Here is an 18,472-nt window from a genome sequence, read left to right as displayed (position 1 = left end):
TCCGCGTTATATCTCCAAAATCCAAAGCCTTATTAACCCATGGTCCCCACTTTGTGTGCCTAAGTAAGAACTGCAGATGCGGGAAAAATCGAAGGTAGACAAAAATGCTGGAGAAACTCAGCGGGTGAAGCAGCATCTAATAGAAGCAGCCTCACCCGCTGAGTTTCTCCAGCATTTTTGTCTACCCACTTTGAGTGTCGACGTGTTTTTGGATCTCACATCCAGGATAGTATTCCCAAGACGTAAAATATTTCATGAGCTCCTTGCTACCTATCCACTGGCATCCGGTGATTTTGTGCTTGTAAAACCCTCCTTCATCATTGTTGACCAAATGATTTTTTCTGATCCTAAGCGGATGACTTTACTCCCTCACAGATTAATCTACATCTGGCACTTGATCCGTATCCTTTTGCAACTTCCTGTTTGAATCGATACAAACCACTCTGCATTTCAAATCAGTCGTTTGCCAGCTTGGATTTCTAGCTATAGCAATATACTTGGTGAAATGCAGACGTTCCAGGAACAATCCCTGGCACTAGTCGCCTGTTCTTCTGTCCAAATAAAAAATTCCCTGAATCCCTCGTAATGTTTACGACCTTCAGTTCATTAGAGTCCAAGTTAGAGACAAACAGGGGGGTAGACACAAGATGCTGGAGTAACTCAGCGGGACAGGCGGCATCTCTGGAGAGAAGGAATAGGTGACGTTTCGGGTCGAGACCCTTCTTCAGTCTCGACCCGAAACGTCACCCATTCCTTCTCTCCAGAGATGTTGCCTGTCCTGCTGAGTTACTCCAGCTTTTCGTGTCTGTCTTCGGTTGAAACCACCCAGGAATGGGTGACGTTTCGGGTTGACACCCTTCTTCAGACAGATTCATACGGTGAAGAAATAGGCCCTTCGCCCCACACCAACCAACATGCTCCATCTACACTAGTCCCAGCTGCCTGTGTTTGGCCTAAACCCCTACAAACCTATCCTATTCATGTACATTGTGATAGTACCTGCCTCAACCACCTCTCCGGCAGCTCGTTCCCTACACCCATCACCCTCTGTGTAAAAAGGATGCCCTTCAGGTTCCTATTAAATCTTACCCCCTTCACCTTAAACCCATGTCATTTGGTTCTTCATTCCCCTATTCTGGGTAAAAGACTGCATATCTATTCCTCTCATGACCTTATACACCTCTATAAGATCACCCCTCATCCTCCCAAGCTCCAAGGAATAAAGCACATTTGCCTTGGGATCAGACATTTTGGAGATTACACCTCCTTTTTATTTGCCCCCATCTTGAGGAGACTCCACACAGGTGTTGGTGGTGTCCATTAAATGAGAAGTTTGGCGGCACAGTGGTGCAATTGGTAGAGTTGCTGCCTTACAGCGCAGGGACCACCCGGGTTCGATCCTGACTCCGGGTGCTGTCTGTACGGAGTGTGTACGTTCTCCCCGTTACCTGCGTGGGTTTTCTCCGGCTGCCCCGGTTTCCCTCCCCCATTCCAAAGACGTGCAGGTTAGTTGACCTCTGTATATTGCCCCTCGTGTGCAGGGTGAGGAACTGGGATAATAAAGAACTGGTGTGCAGGTGATCGTCTGTGAGCGTGGTCTCAAGTGGGCTGAAAGGCCCGTTTCCACGCTGTATCTCTAAACTAAATCTCTGCTCGTAGTGTTGTGTATGGTTGCTGTGTGCAAGTTGGCTTCCGAGTTTCCTACACCATGATAATGTGGAGTACTTCTATCAGAGAAAGATGCTTTAAGATGAAGGGCGATGACAGGTTGTGAGTTGAGTTTGGTTTATTGTCACGTGTACCATTTAGAACGGAGACGAGGAAACACAGAGAGTGGTGAGTCTGTGGAATTCTCAGCCTCAGAGGGCGGTGGAGGCCGGTTCTCTGGATGCTTTCAAGAGAGAGCTAGATAGGGCTCTTGAAGATAACGGAGTCAGGGGATATGGGGAGAAGGCAGGAACGGGGTACTGATTGGGGATGATCAGCCATGATCACATTGAATGGCGGTGCTGGCTCGAAGGGCCGAATGGCCTACTCCTGCACATATTGTCTATTGTCTATTGTCTACCGAGGTACAGTGAAAAGCTTTTGTTGCGTGCGTGCTAACCAGTCAGTGGACAGACAATACATGATTACAATCGAGCCGTCCACAGTGTACAGATACATGATAAAGGGAATAACATGAATAAGGTTGAGTGCAAGATGATGCAGTAAAGTACATACAAAGATAGTCTCCAATGAGGTAGATAGTAGCTCTCTATTTTATTCCATTGCCTGATAGCAGCTGTGAAGAAACTGTCCCTGAATCTGGAGGTGTGTGTTTTCATGCTTCTACACCTTTTGCCCGATGGGAGAGGGGCGAAGAGGGAGTGGCTCAGGAGCGACTTGTCCTTGATGATGCTGCTGGCCTTGCCGAGGCAGCGTGAGGTGTAGATGGAGTCAATGGGAGGGAGGTTGGTTTGTGTGACGGTCTCGGCTGTGTCTACAAATCTCTGCAATTTCTTGCGGTCCTGAATGGAGCTAATGTTCCCAATTCAATCTTTAAGAAATGCATGTACTGTATTTGTCTTTGTCACTGGACAATATTCCATGGAACCAAACGCTGCAGTTTTCCTGTTTTATCTGGTAACTTTTAGTGGCTTGCCTGGTTTACCAAGTGCAGCTACTTCACACTGCGGTCACGGTGGCGCAGCGGTAGAGTCGCTGCCTTACAGCGAATGCAGCGATCCCGACTACGGGCGCTGTCTGTACGGAGTTTGTACGTTCTCCCCGTGACCCCCGTGGGTTTTCTCCGAGATCTTCGGTTTCCTCCCACACTCCAAAGTCGTGCATGTGTGTAGGTTAATTGGCTTGGTATAAATGTAAAAACTGTCCCTAGTGGGTGTAGGAGAGTGTTAACGTGCGGGGATCGCCGGTCGGCGCGGACCCGATGGGCCGAAGGGCCTGTTTACACGCTGTATCTCTAAACTAAATCTAAACCTCAGATCAGAACTATGTGCAAATTGTTCCCATATTGAGCTGCCGTTAGTCATAACTCAGTGGTTATGTATCCCTCCTGAGCTATAAAAAGTTTTTGACTTAAATCCCATAACAGATGATTGAGCTTGTAATCCAGACATAGATACTCTATACAGCACTGAAGGAGAATCAGTCTGTCAGATATGACCTTAAATCAAGACCCCATCTGTTCTGATGAGTGGATGGAAGGGACTTTACTAAGAGCAGCAGTGGAGATCTTCCCATTCTCCTGTTCACTGTTCCCACTCAGTGCATTAACATGGCAGCACTGGGTCAAGGTGCACAAACCCCACCAGCTGCTGCTTGATAGTTTGTCCAACTGGCTATTCTTCTGGGAGACAGACCCAAAAGGCCGGAGTAACTCTGCGGGACAGACAGCATCTCTGGAGAGAAGGAAATGGGTGGTCGCTTTGGGTCAAGACCCTTCTTCAGACTGATGGTCTGAAGAACACATTCTTCACAATGTGCAATGTGGCAGTTTTAACATAAAACATTCTGAGGCGCTTCACAATGGTTTATTCTCAAATATTGTCACCAAGTCACACAAAGGCATATCAAGCAAAGGCATATTGATCAAGTGTTCGATTGATATATCTACTGAGGACGGAACAATGAAATTCTTACCTTCAGCAGCATTACAGGCCTGTAACACAATGCTCATAGATCACAGACATTGTTCAGGCTGCAGAACTAAACTGCCAGAGGAATCGTCTACTCTTAACACTGCCTCGGCAAGGCCGCCAGCATTATCAAGGACGAGGGTACACAAAAGTGCTGGAGAAACTCAGCGGGTGCAGCAGCATCTATAGAGTGAAGGAAATAGGCAACGTTTCGGGCTGAAACCCTTCTTCAGACCATCGTCTATTGCTATCTGTGTGGAGTCTGCACACTCTCCTTCCCTGTGATGGCATGGGTTTCCTCCGGTTGCCTCTGGTTTCCACCCACATCCCAAAGACGCGTGGGTTTGTAGGTTAATTAGCCTCTGTAAATCGCCACTAGTGTGTAGGGACCAGAGCCTTTCGGGTGAAATTAGAAAAAACATACGACTCGTGTGAATGGGTGATCAATGGTCGGCATGGACTCGATGGGCTGAAGGCAATAGACAATAGGTGCAGGAGTAGGCCATTCGGCCCTTCAAGCCAGCACTGCCATTCAATGTGATCATGGCTGATCATCCCCAATCAGTATCCCGTTCCTGCCTTCTCCCCATATCCCCTGACTCCGATATCTTTTCCGTGCAGTATCTCTGGGCAGGTCTTTCCTGTGCGAGTATCGCTAAACAACAAACTAATGAGTTCTGAAGAAGGTCTCAACCCGAAACGTCACCCAGTGAACTCACGCAGCGCCTTGGGGCAAAGGGCAGGGGGGCGGAAACGTGCAGAGCCACAGAGCCAAACTGCAGGGAAACATGCCCTTCGGCCCAACCAGGGCAGCCCGGCGGTAGAGTTCCTGCCTTACAGCGCCGGAGACCCGGGTACAAACCCGACCACAGGTGCTGCTCCCGACCGCGGGAGAGCAAAGAAGGGAAGAGATTGAACTGTTTTTCGCCTTCAGTGGAGGAGTCACCATGGTGGGTGTTTATGTTAAAATGTATTTTGTGTGTTCCGTTGCTTTTTATTTGTATTAAATTCCTCGTATGTTGCAAAACATACTCGGCGAATAAAGTATTATTGTGATAGTGATTGTAATCGAAGGATTTCTGCTGCGGTCTTCAAAAGACCATTTGGTTTTCTCACCGACAATAGCTACTGTATGCATCTCCCTCTCCACTGACATCTGTTTGAAGAAGGGTCTCGACCCGAAACATCACCCATTCCTTCTCTCCAGAGATGCCGCCTGTCCCGCTGAGTACTCCGGCATTTTGCGTCTATCTTCAAACGAAACAGCCCTCTGCCCATTCTATACCAGGGAGACGGGATCTGTGAGATGTTCGTTTTGTAACGGTGATTTATATTTTTCTATTCTTCAGCATCAACAGACACTACTGAACCAACTGAGAGAAGTCACAGGCACCAATGACATCCAGTTATTACAGCAAGCTCTACAGGTATTGTACTATTAATTAATTCAAGTACATCCTTGTTTGGTTCCTATCTGCATTGTGATTTATCAATGATAATATTCCTCTGATATCCTGTTTTATTGGTTCAGGGATTAATTTAATAGAAATGTGAAAACACACACCTCCAGATTCAGGGACAGTTTCTTCCCAGCTGCTATCAGGCAACTGAACCACCCTACCAAAACCAGAGAGCAGTCCTGAACTACCATCTACCTCATTGGTGACGCTCAGACTATCTTTGATAGGACTTTGCTGGCTTTACCTTGCACTAAACGTTATTCCCTAATCATGTATCTGTACACTGTGGACGGCTCGATTGTAATCATGTATTGTGTTTTCTCTGACTGGTTAGCGTGCAACAATGGCTTTTCATTGTACACGTGACAATAAGCTAAACCGAACTGAACTAATACTGGCAGGGCCAACGTTGACGACAGGCCCACCGCCGATTTCCCGCCACCCTTGGTTCCAGAGCCTTTCTGGAATACCCGTTTTTGCCGGACCAACAAAAGTCACGGCTTCCGAGAGGAGTCTTAACGGTATCGGAACGTTCCGCCTAGGCCGCCGAGGGGCCGAGATACCGGCCTGCAAAGTCGGCCTCGGCGGTCAGCCGTGGAAACGGTTCTGCCGGCTCCGTCCGGAGTTCCAGAGCCCCGGCCGCAGGGGCGGCAAATTCCACCCGCCCATCGGCCGCGGAAGTCCCGATGAGGTCGAGATCGGCCGCATCACCCGGCCTAGGCGGCACATTTTCAGGGGGACATCCGGAGGGGGGATTTCAAGCGCACTCTCGTAATTTTGTCCGGATTGAAGGAGGTGCCGGACAACCAGTTGCCGGAAAATCAGTGCCGTAGCTTCTGTATGTATCTCCCTCTCCACTGACATCTGTTCGACCCGAAACGTCACCCATTCCTTCTCTCCAAAGATGCTGCCTGTCCCGCTGAGTTACTCCAGCACTTCAAACAAAACAGTCCTCTGTCCATTCTATATGAAGATGTACGGCCTTCCTTTTACTGATGGTGCTTCATGTACTTCACCCCTGGACTGTGGCTGGCGCTGATGTAACACCTTGATGGGCTAATTAAAATCTCGTATTTAAAGTGCTTGGGCATTGATGTTCCAACAAATTTGTTTTTTTTTAAATTATTTTTCATTTTTGCACCAGCGAGTATATAATTTCTGCATTAAAAAAAGATATATAACTGATTGGATGGATTGTTAATAGAAGGGTGGATCATAGAGTCATAGTCATGCAGCGTGGAATCCAGCTTGCCCACGCCAAACAACATGCCCCATCTACACTAGTCCCATCTGCCTGCATTTGGCCCATATCCCTCCAAACCTGTCCTTTCCATGTACTTCTGTCCAAGTCACTTTCAGCAAAGGAATTATTTGTACATTTCACGGCTACTTAACTGGTAAAAGAGGACGTACTACTAGCTCGAGGGCGGTACTGTGGTGCAGTGTTAGCGTTGCTGCCTTATCGCACCAGAGACCCGGGTTCGATCCTGACCACGGGTGCTGTCTGTACGGAGTTTGTACGTTCTCCCCATGGGTTTTCTCCGGGTGCTCCGGTTTCCTCCCACATTCCAAAGACATGCAGGTTTGTAGGTCAATTGGCTTCGATAATTGTAAATTGTCCCTAGCGTGTGTAGGATAGTGTTAGTGTGCGGGGTGATCGCTGGTCAGCGCAGAATCGGTCTCCGAACCGAAACTGAAACAGAAAACTGAAACTGTTTTCACAGTGTATCTCTAAAAGTCTAAAGTAAAGTCTAAAGTGTCTGTGAAAGGTAGATATGGCCACTTGGCTCATGCTGATGTTGTCGTCTTGTGGACATGCGTGAATTCTTTCCCTCGTATTAGGAACGTTTGTTCTCAGAGGCATAGTTAAATTAACAAATGATTCATGACAGATCTGAGACACAGTCATACAGCACAGAACAGGCCCTTCAGCCCAACTCTTCGCTGCCGACCAAGTTGTCCCATCTGAGCTAGTCCCATTTGCCCCCTATACCTCTAAACAATTCCAATCCATGTACCTGTCCAAATGTCTTTTAAATATTGTAATTGTACCTGCCTCAACTCCCTCTCTTGGCAGTTCTCCACCCTCTGATTAATTAGGGCATAGCCTCAGAATTAAAGGACATTATTTTAGGGACGAGGTGAGGAGAAATTCCTTTTGTCAGAGGGTGGTGAATCTGGAATTCTTTGCCACAGAAGGCTGTGGAGGCCAAAGTCTGTGGATATTTTTAAGGCAGAGATAGATAGATTCTACGCCGCATCTGCTCCACGGATGAGGCGTTCCACACCAGGACATCTGAAATTTCCTCATTATTCAGGGAACGGGGGTTCCCCTCCTCCACCATAGATGAGGCTCGCACCAGGGTCTCTTCCATACCCCGCAACACTGCTCTCTCTCCCCATCCCCCCACTCGCAACAAGGGCAGAGTCCTCCTAGTCCTCACCTTTCACCCCACCAGCCGTCACATACAACAAGTAATCCTCCGTCAGTTTCGCCACCTCCAACGTGACCCCACCACTCGCCACATCTTCCCATCTCCCCCCATATCTGCCTTCCGCAAAGACCGCTCCCTCCATAACTCCCTTGTCAATTCTTCCCTTCCCTCTCGCACCACCCCTTCCCCGGGCACTTTCCGTTGCAACCGCAAGAGATGCAACACTTGTCCCTTTACCTCCCCCCCCTCGACTCCGTTCAAGGACCCAAGCAGTCGTTCCAGGTGCGACAGAGGTTTACCTGCATCTCCTCCAACCTCATCTATTGCATCCGCTGCTCTAGATGTCAGCAGATCTATATCGGTGAGACCAAGCGGAGGTTGGGCGATCGTTTCGCCGAACACCTCCACTCGGTCCGCAATAACCAAGCTGACCTCCCGGTGGCTCAGCACTTCAACTCCCCCTCCCATTCCGTCTCCGACCTCTCTGTCCTGGGTCTCCTCCATGGCCACAGCGAGCAACACCGTAAATTGGAGGAACAGCACCTCATATTCCGCTTGGGGAGTCTGCATCCTGGGGGCATGAACATCGAATTCTCCCAATTTTGTTAGTCCTTGCTATCTCCTCCCCTTCCTCAGTCCCCCTGCTGTCTCCTCCCATCCCCCAGCCTTCAGGCTCCTCCTCCTTTTTCCTTTCTTGTCCCCCCCCCCCCCCCCCCCCCCCCCCCCCCCCACCCCCGATCAGTCTGAAGAAGGGTTTCGGCCCGAAACGTTGCCTATTTTCTTCGCTCCATAGATGCTGCTGCATCCGCTGAGTTTCTCCAGCTTTTTTGTGTACCATAGATAGATTCTTGATTAGTACGGGTGTCAGAGGTTATGGGGAGAAGGCAGGAGAATGGGGTTAGGAGGGAGAGATAGATCAGTCAAGATTGAATGGCGGAGTAGACTTGATGGGTCGACTGGCCTAATTCTGCTCCTATTCTTTATGACCTTATGACGTTAAAAACCAGAGCTGACAGAATTTGTTTGATAGCTTAATGTGGTTTAGTTTATTGTCATGTGTACCGAGGTACAGTGAAAGGCTATTTCGTGTGCTAACCAGTCAGTGGAAAGACTATACATGATTACAATCGAGCCATGAACATTATACAGATATAGGATAAAGGGAATAACGTTTGCAAGTTAAAGTCTAGTTAAGTCCGTTTAAAGATAGTCTGACGTTTCCAATGAAGCAGGTGGGAGGTCAGGACCGCTCTCTGGTTGAGGTAGGATGGTTCAGTTGCCTGATGACAGCCGGGAATAAACTGTCCCTGAATCTGGAGGTGTCATTTTCACACTTCTGTACCTCTTGCCTGAGGGGAGAGGAGACAAGAGGGAGTGACTGGCCCTTGATAATGCTGCTGGTCTTGCCGAGGCAGTGTGAAGTGTTGTTGAAGTCAGTAGAGGGGAGGTTGGTTTGCGTGATGGTCTGGGCTGCGCTCACAGCTAGAACTGAGGGTGCCAGAAAATGGTGGCGTTTTGGGCTCTGGGCTGATGAACAGAAATTAGGCTAACACTTGTCTAAGCGAGAGGGAGGGAACTCATTCACAGCTAGGAGTTACGGCCAAAGGGCCCTTTTCGATGCTGTAAGGCTCTATAACACCACGGTGGCACAGCAGTAGTGTTGTAATAATAATAATAATAATGCATTTTATTTATGGGCGCCTTTCAGGACACCTTACAGCTAAAACAAGCAAATTACAAACATATAAATAATATGAAACAAAAGCAACAATACACAATTCGGAGAAAGTTGTGGAGCAGTGGAGGAATTCTCTGCCTCAGAGGGCGGTGGAGGACGGTTCTCTGGATACTTTCAAGAGAGAGCTAGATAGGGCTTTTAAAAATGGCGGAGTTAGGGGATATGGGGAGAAGGCAGGAACGGGGTACTGATTTGGGATGATCAGCCATGATCACATTGAATGGCGGTGCTGGCTCGAATGGCCGACTCCTGCACCTATTGTCTATTGTCTATTGTCTATTATTGCCTATACTGCTCCAGAGACGCGGGTTCGATGTTGACTTCGGGTGCTGTCTGTACGGAGTGTTTCCTTTCTCCCCGTGAACTGCGTGGGCTCACAAGTTCACCGGTCATAGGAGTAGAGTATTAGACCGTTCAGCCTGTCGAGTCTACTCCGCCATTCAATCATGGCTGATCTCTGCCTCCTAATCCCAGTCTCCTGCCTTCTCCCCATAACCCTTGACATACGTTCTAATCAAGAATTTGTCTATGTCTGCTTTAAAAATATCCACCACTCAAAGCGGGAACGGGATTCTGAGTTTGGATGATCAGCCAGGATTATATTGAATGGTGTGTGCTGGCTCGAAGGGCCGAATGGCCTACTCCTGCACCTATTTTCTATTCTATGCCTAAGCTTCAGTACTTTCTTCTGGATAGGAGCTGGGATAGAAAAGAATGAATGGCCGGGGTGGGACAAGTCTGATTACGTTGCACTTTAATAGACAATAGGTGCAGGAGTAGGCCATTCGCCCCCTCGAGCCAGCACTGCCATTCAATGTGATCATGGCTGATCATCTACAATCAGTACACCGTTCCTGCCTTCTCCCCATATCCCTTGACTCCAATATCTTTTAAGAGCTCTGTCTAGCTCTCTCTTGAAAGCATCCAGAGAACCGGCCTCCACAGACTCACAACTCTTTGTGCGAAAAAGTACACTTTGGTACACATCTGTTTCCAGTTGAAGATGCTGGTGTGATTTTGGCAATTCACTCGAGAGATAGCTGCGTGGAACACAGTTGCTTCATTCTGTGGTGTGAAGGAACTTTACAAATTTTCTTTGAATTCCCCCCCCCCCCCCCCCAAGTCAACGGCTCCTGTTTCCTAAAATGGGAATATGTGTCAGAAGGAACTGCAGATGCCGGTTTAAATCGAAGATAGACACAAAATGCTGGAGTAACGCAGCGGGATCGACAGCATCTCTAGAGAGAAGGAATGGGTGACATTTTGGGTCGAGACCCTTCTTCAGACTGGAGTCTGAATCGGGCTATCATACGCCAGCATTTTGTGTCTATCCTAAGTGGGAATAGATTGTAGTGTCTAATCTTCACAGGTAGCCATTGACAGCCCCATTGTGTGCGGCAGCTGAAGTGGAGGATGAGTTATGACAAATGACCCAATCTTTATTTCCTTTTACATTTCTTAGTATTCAGGCTTTTAATGCTGATTCATTTTATGCTGCTTTAGACCAATTTGGTTTATTTTTGTATGGTTGTTCTCTGTTTTTATTATTTTAAGTATGTTTTAAATGTGTGCTTCCGTGTTTCTTGGTTAGTTTATGTGGGGGGGGGGGGGTGGAAATAGGCGAACCTTTTTTCAGTCACTTACCTCGACGGAGATGCGACTTTCTCAGTGTCTCATCTCCGCCCCCCCTCCCCCCACCTCCGGGGCTAACAACTGGAGTGGTGCGGCCTTTCCTGGAGACCGGCCCGGAGCTGCAAGCCACAGGCACGGCACGGCACGGGCTTTAACATCGCGGAGCTGCGATCCTTTGCCGAGGATCGCCAGAAGAAGTGCTCCTACCGCGGGGCCTGTGGACTTTAACACCGTGAAGCCAGGGTCTCTGGTACGAAGCGGCCAACTCGGGAGCTCCGTGCCGCGGAGTGTTGTGATCTGTCTCGACGCCGGAGTTTCCATCATCCCGACGAGAGGGCTTGAACATCGGAACGTCGGCAGCGGCAAGTGCGGAGGGTGCACAAGCCCCCGACCACGGGTGAACAACGGAGGAAGATGAATGCACTTTATTGCCTTCCATCACAGTGAGGAATGTGGATTCCACTGTGGTGGATGTTTATGTTAAATTTATTTTATATGAGTATTGTGTTCTTTTCACTAGGAATGGCTGTATGATAACTCACATTTCACTGTACCTTATCTGGTTAAATGACAATAAACTTGAATTTATCCTTCTCGAAGTGACATGTGCGGCACAGTGGCGCAGTTTGATCCTCACCTCGGCTGCTCTGTGTGGAGTTTGCACGTTCTCCCCGTGACCGCATGGGGTTTCCTCCCACATGCCAAAGACGTGAAGGTTTGTAGGTTAATTGCCGTATGTAAATTGTCCTTAGAATAGAATAGAATAGAATAGAATAGAATAGAATACCTTTATTGTCATTCAGACCTTACGGTCTGAACGAAATTTCGTGCCTGCAGTCATACATACAATCATACAATAATAAACAACAATAAACACAAATTAACACCACCACAGTGTATCCTCCAAGCACCTCCTCACTATGGTGGAGGCAAAAATCTTAGGGTTACTGTCTCTTCCCTCCTCTTCTCCCTCTGCGCTGAGGAGATTCCCCACCGGGCGATGGTACCAACAGTCCCGCGGCTCACCGAACCCCGCAAACGGGCCGGTTCAAACACCGCGGCCCGGGGGTGGTCGAAGCTGCCGCCCTCCAGTCCAGCACACGCAGCCGCTGACCCGCGGCTCAACCCAGGACTCAGGTCACCGCCTCAGAACGCCGTCCCATCCACCGGAGTACCGTTCCAGCCCCGAGCCGGATCGCCCTCACGTGAGTACCGTTCTCCCTCGGGCTGGGCCACTCCGACGTGAGTGCCGTTCTCCCTCGGGCTGGGCCACTCCGACGTGAGTGCCGTTCTCCCTCGGGCTGGGCCACTCCGACGTGAGTGCCGTTCTCCCTCGGGCTGGGCCACTCCGACGTGAGTGCCGTTCTCCCTCGGGCTGGGCCACTCCGATGGGCCACAGCCCCTCACGGGAAAGTCTCTCAGCCCCTCGCCAGGCCGCTCTCACGAGAGCGCAGTTCCAGCCCCAGGCTGGGCCACCCTCACGGGAGCTCAGGGCGAGTCCTGTCAGCTGCCTCCAGAGTCCCGAGGTCGCCAGCTCCGCCATTAGGCCTCAGTGTAGACGGAGGCAGAGAAGGGGGATACGACAAAAAGGTCGTATTCCCCCGTAGGGAGAGACAGCAAGCCCCGTTTCACCCCCCCACCCCCACCCCACATAAACACGACCTAAAAACCAAAAACGTAACTAGACAAAACGAAAAAAATACAACACAAAAAAGTAAAAGACAAACGGACTGCAGGCGAGCCGCAGCCGTTCCCGGCGCCGCCACTTCCGAAGTAGGTTACAAAAGTTAAGGGCGGGACGGTGGCGCAGCGCTAGAGTTGTTGCCTTACGGCGCCAGACACCGATCTTGGTCTGTGTGTGGAGTTGGTCCGTTCTCCCCGTGACTGCGTGGGTTTTCTCCGAAATCTCCACACTCCAAAGACATACAGGTTTGTAGGTTAATTGTCTTGGTATAAAATGCCGAAGGACCTGTTTCCACGCTGTATCTAAACTAAACACAACAAACTGCAGAAGCTGGAATCTTGAGCAAAGAAAATATGGTACTGGAGGAACAGCGGCATCTGTGAATCAAATGGACAGATGACGTTTCAGGTCTGACTAAAGAGGGTTCCTAACCTGAAACATTGTCTTCACCATTGCTGCCTGCCTCGCTGAGTTATTCCAACACTTTATTTTTTTTCTTTCCAACATACTTGGTTGCATATTTGTGCTTGAGTTATACATTCAGTAAACTATGTCAAATGTTCAAGTTTTAGTGTTTAGAGACATAGCGTGGAAACCGAAGATCTGAGGGAAAACTCACGGGGAGAACGTACAAACTCCGTACAGACAGCACCCGTAGTCAGGATTGAACCCGCGTCTCTGGCGCCGTAAGGCAGTAGTTCTATCGCTGAGCCACCGTGCTGCCCCTTGTGCTTCCATGTTAGAAGGAATCCGAGCCGCTGCTGATTGTGAAACCACCAACATTCACAACATCCGTGTCTGTGAGAGTGCATTTCATTCTCTTAAAGCAATTGTACGAAAGTAGTAGGTAGACAAAAATGCTGGAGAAATTCAGCGGGTGAGGCTGCATATATGCAGCGAAGGAATGGGTGACGTTTCGGGTCGAGACCCTTCTTCAGACGCGGTCGCCACATGTTCGCGGGTGGTTGCCGGGGGGCGGTCGCCTTCATGTTCGCGAGGAGTTCCTGCATTCTTGGAAGGTTGAAAAATTAACGGCAACCAGAATGAAGAGAGTTGCGAGCATTCTCGTGCCGTAGGTGCAGTGGTAGTGGGTTGCCTGGAGGTCGTAGGTTGTCACCGGTGCTGACCGGTGAATTTCGTTGCCTCATTGGGGAAAACAAACGTAGACAGTAGTTTTCAGAACCAAGGATAACCGTCCAGTAATGTTAAATGTCTGCGAAGCTTCACAGCCGTGTATCTCTGGCTTGTCTCCAAAAGTTGTCTCCAATCCTTCTCCCCCCCCCCTTCTTCCCCCACTCCCCCTCCTGTGACCCTTCCCGTACATTGTGATTTCACCGTCTCAATTACAGCGCCATCCTTCCTGTTCATCGTGGTGTGTGTCTGTATCACATTGGCTTTGCTCAGACAGCGTTCCCCCCCCCCCCCCCCCCGCTTGCCCTGTCCCCGCCTGCATAACTGGTGTGTGTGTGTGTGTGTGTTGTTCCACTCTGACAGGCGCCGGTTTTTCAGCGGCCTCCTAAGACTTGACAGTCGGCAGCAGTTGTCTGACAAATTGCCTAAGTCTGACAGGCCCATGTGGAGTAAAGGGCCTGTCCCACTTACGTGTCCTTGGCATGCAAATTACGCCACCTCGTTGTCGCGTTGAGGCGCACGGGCATCGTGTCGCCGCATGGGCCCGGTCCCACTGAGAAGTGCGGAGGGGTATGTAGTTGTGCACGGTATTGCGCGGCTCTCTGAAATTTTGTGCCGAACTAAATCTTTGCGCGCCAACGGCCTGTCGCGTAACTCACGGCCAAAGTGGGACAGGCCCAAGACCCTGGCGCGACGCAACGTCTCACCTCCAACAGCAGCAGAAGCAGGCAAACGATCGCCGAGCTCGGCCTGGGGCTCACGGCCATTGCGGTCCGGATCCGCCCCCACTTCTACTCCCAGAGACGATTGGAGATAGACACAAAATGCTGGAGTAACTCAGCGGGACCGGCAGCATCTCTGGAGAGAAGCAATGGGTGACGTTTCGGGTCAAGACCCTTCTTTCAGACCGAAGAAGAGTCTCGACACGAAACATCATCCATTCCTTCTCTTCAGAGATGATGATTATTGTACTTCCGGTGGCGCTGGTGCCAGCTGCCTCCACCTTCAGCCCGGTATCTTTTTGTTTTTTTGTTTTTTTTGTTATGTTGAAGTGTGTTTTTTATGTTTTTTTTAATGTTTTAATGTGGGGGAATAGGGTACGGTAAGGGGGATACCGTCCTTCAGTCACTTCCTGGAGAGGACGCGACTATTATTCGAGTCGCGTCCTCGCCCCCCCCCCCCAGCGGCCTACCTACTGGATTGGCGCGGCCTTTCCTGCCTGGACCGACCAGAGCTCCAGCAGCGGCGGGACAGCGATGATACATCGCGGGGCTGGCAATGCCTTACCGGGGATCGCCGTCTGGAGCCCGGAGTGCTGGGCCTGCGGCACCGACATCCTGGAGCTGTGGTTCGCGGAGCTCCCAACGCGGGCGGCGCTGACAAACATCGTGGGGTCCTGCGACTCTGCCCGGCTCGGCCTGTGGACTCGGAAGCTGCGGACTCCGGTGGGAAGCGGCTGATCGGGAGGTCCGGGCCGCTGAGGAGGATTTTCACCGTCGGGGTTCGGCGTCGGCGTTCCATCAGCCCGGCGAGAGGGCCTGAGCATCGGGCCGCCCGGGGTGGCGACTGCGGGTGCTCGGAAGGCCCCGACCACAGGTGAACATCTGGGAAGATCGGAGGGGAGGCTGGCTGGACTATGGTGCCTTCCTCACCTTGGTGCCATTGTGTTATGTTGTGTCGTGGACTTTCTGTGTTTGTGCTTTTTTTTAAATTCTATTTTATTTTTAATATGTTTTATTATTTATTATTTATTTATTTTTATGATACTGACTGTAAAGGGAAATTCATTTCGTTGTCTCTAATTGAGACAATGACAATAAATTTGAATACAATACAATGCCGGTCCCGCTGAGTTACTCCAGCTTTGTGTGTCCATCTTCAAATGATGTCACGCGCTCCTGACGGCTGTGCGGGCGCATGAAATCGCGCGCGACCTTCGCGGGAACGTCGCGCCTCAACGCGACCACGAGGTCGTGTAATTAGCGTGCCAAGGACACGTACGTGGGACAGGGGCTTAACAGTTTCACACAAAGGCTGGTGGTTGTATGGAATAAGCTGCCAGATGCGGTAGTTGAAGCAGGGCCTATTAGGAAACATTTAGACGGGTACATGGATAGGACAGGTTTAGAGGAATATGGGCCGAACACAGGCAGGTGGGACTAGTGTAGATGAGGCATGTTGGTCGGCGTGGGCATGTTAGGCTGAAGGGCCTGTTTCCACGCTGAGTTAGAGGTCGGCTGGGACTGCTCTACTTATCAAAGATTCTGTGATAATATAAACGGTGAATTTCATTGTTCTCTATCTGGGGTCTGCTATCTCCCCTTCCTCCCTGCTCATAAGTTCATGTGAAAGGAGCACAATTAGGCCATTCGGCCCATCAAGCCTACTCCGCCATTCAATCATGGCTGATCTATCTTCCCCTCTCAGCCCAATTCTCCTGCCTTCTCCCCATAATCCCTGACACCCATAGTCATCAAGTGTCTATCTGTCACTGCCTTAAAAATATCCATTGATGGCCTCCACAGCCTTCTGTGGCAATGTTGAGATTCACCATCCTCTGACTAAAGAAATTCCTCCTCATCTTCCTAAAGGAACTCCCTTAAATTCTGAGGCTATGGCCTCTGGTCCTAGACTCTCCCACTAGTGGAAACACCCTCTCCACGTCCACTCTATCCAAGCCTTTCACTATTCGGTAAGTTTCAATGCACTCGTTGAAACATTTTTTCTTACCTGTGACAATCTTGTGCAGGTTTAGGCATGTTTGGCAGCACAACACATTGTAACTAGATCAACAGAGCAAAGGAAAGGGCACACCTAATGTTCATTAGAATGATTCCAAGAATGACATCACAAATTGTGAAGCAAAATAGGAGGGGAATTGGCAATTTGTCACAGAAACAGAAGGTTGTGGAGGATGCAGACACAAAATGCTGGAGCAACTCAGCGGGTCAGGCAGCATCTCTGGAGAAAAGGAATAGGCGATGTTTCGAGTCGAGACCCAGTTTTCAGTCCGACCCGAAACGTCACCTGTTCCTTTTCTCCAGAGATGCTGCCTGTCCCGCTGAGTTAGACAATAGACAATAGGTGCAGGAGTAGGCCATTCGGCCTTTCGAGCCAGCACAGCCATTCAATGTGATCATGGCTGATCATCCCCAAATGCTGGAGTTACTCCAGCATTTTGTGTCTCGATCTTTGGTGTAAGCCAGTATCTGCAGTTCCTTCCTATGCAAGTTAAGGAGGTGCAATGGAGACATTACAGGAGAATTTGGGTAGACGGGTAGGAAAATATTGTTTCCATTAGTTTAGAACTCAAATGAAACATTTGCTCTGAAACAATTGGGCTGTGAAGTGGAAATCTGGAAGAACGTCTTCTCCCTGACATTTTACTGTATGTGAAAGAAGATTAGATTTGTTTCCAAGTTATGAAGGAGGATGAGGGGTGATCTTATGGAGGTGTATAAAATCATGATGGGAATAGATCGGGTAGATGCGCAGAGTCTCTTGCCCAGAGACTTGTTTGTTTTGCGGTATGTCTGGGCGGTCACGGTGGCGCAGCGGTAGAGTTGCTGCCTTACAGCGAATGCAGCGCCGGAGACCCCGGTTCAATCCCGACTGAGGGTGCCGTCTGTATGGAGTTTGTACATTCTCCCCTTGACCTGCGTGGGTTTTCTCCGAGATCCTCGGTTTCCTCCCGCACTCCAAAGATGTACAGGTTTATAGGTTAATTGGCTTGGTGTAAATGTAAAAATTGACCCTAGTGGGTATAGGATAGTGTTAATGTGCAGTGATCGCTGGTCAGCGCGGACCCGGTGGGTCGAAGGGCCTGTTTCCGCGCTGTATCTCTGAACTAAAAAATTGAAACTAAAATATTGAGGTTTTTGCAATTACACTGTTGAAAAGGGGAGATATGGGAGATATTTGAAAGATGAAATATATTGCAAGTAAAAGCCTTGGATTTTTTTGTTCATTTTGTTCAAGAATTAGCATTTCAAAACATCTGATATGTAAGTCATCTTCTCTGATAAAAAAAATTAAGCATTTCCATTTCTGGCTGGAGTCCAGATTGTGTTCTTAGCTGTCGGGCGGCACGGTGGTGCAGCGTTAGAATTGCTGCCTTTCAGCGCCAGGGACCCGGGTTCGATCCTGACTACGGGAGCTGTATGTGCCGAGTTTGTACGTTCTCCCTGTGGTCGCGTGGGTTTTCTCCAGGTGCTCGAGTCTCTTCCCACACTCCAAAGACGTGCAGGTTTGTAGGTTAATTGGCTTCATACGTTTATTAGTGATATGAGCAGAATTAGGACATTCAATCATGGCTGATCTATCTTTCCCTCTCAAACCCCATTCACACAGAGAGTGGTGAGTCTGCGGAATTCACTGCCTCAGAGGCCGGTGGAGGCCAGTTCTCTGGATACTTTCAAGAGAGAGTTAGATAGGGCTCTTAAAGATAGCAGGAGTCAGGGGATGTGGGGAGAAGGCAGGAACGGGGTACTGATTGTGGATGATTAGCCATGATCACATTGAATGGTGGTGCTGGCTTGAAGGACCGTATGGCCTACTCCTGCACCTATTGTCTATTGTCTATTGTCTTGCCTTCTCTCCATAACCCCTGACACCCGTGCTAATCAGAATCTGTCAATCTCCGCCTTAAAAATATCCATTGACGGCCTCCACAGTCTCTGTGGCAATGAATTCCACAGATTCACCACCCTCTGGCTAAAGAAACTCCTCCTCATCCCCGTTCTAAAGGTGCATCC

General features: G+C 49.5%; 1 protein-coding gene across 4 annotated transcripts in view; it reads left to right on the top strand.

The window, feature by feature from the left end:
• Positions 1-18,472, top strand: part of usp25 (ubiquitin specific peptidase 25) — a 127,503-nt gene that overhangs the window by 19,637 nt on the left and 89,394 nt on the right. For all 4 annotated transcript variants that reach the window (XM_033032368.1, XM_033032367.1, XM_033032366.1 and 1 more), the window contains exon 2: positions 4,988-5,065. In XM_033032368.1, the coding sequence (XP_032888259.1) occupies positions 4,988-5,065 (78 nt within the window). The remainder of the gene's footprint in view (positions 1-4,987; positions 5,066-18,472) is intronic.

This window comes from Amblyraja radiata, chromosome 14 (assembly GCF_010909765.2).
Source record: "Amblyraja radiata isolate CabotCenter1 chromosome 14, sAmbRad1.1.pri, whole genome shotgun sequence".
NCBI classification, from domain to species: Eukaryota; Metazoa; Chordata; class Chondrichthyes; order Rajiformes; family Rajidae; genus Amblyraja; species Amblyraja radiata.
This window is presented reverse-complemented; position numbering and strand designations above follow the sequence as displayed.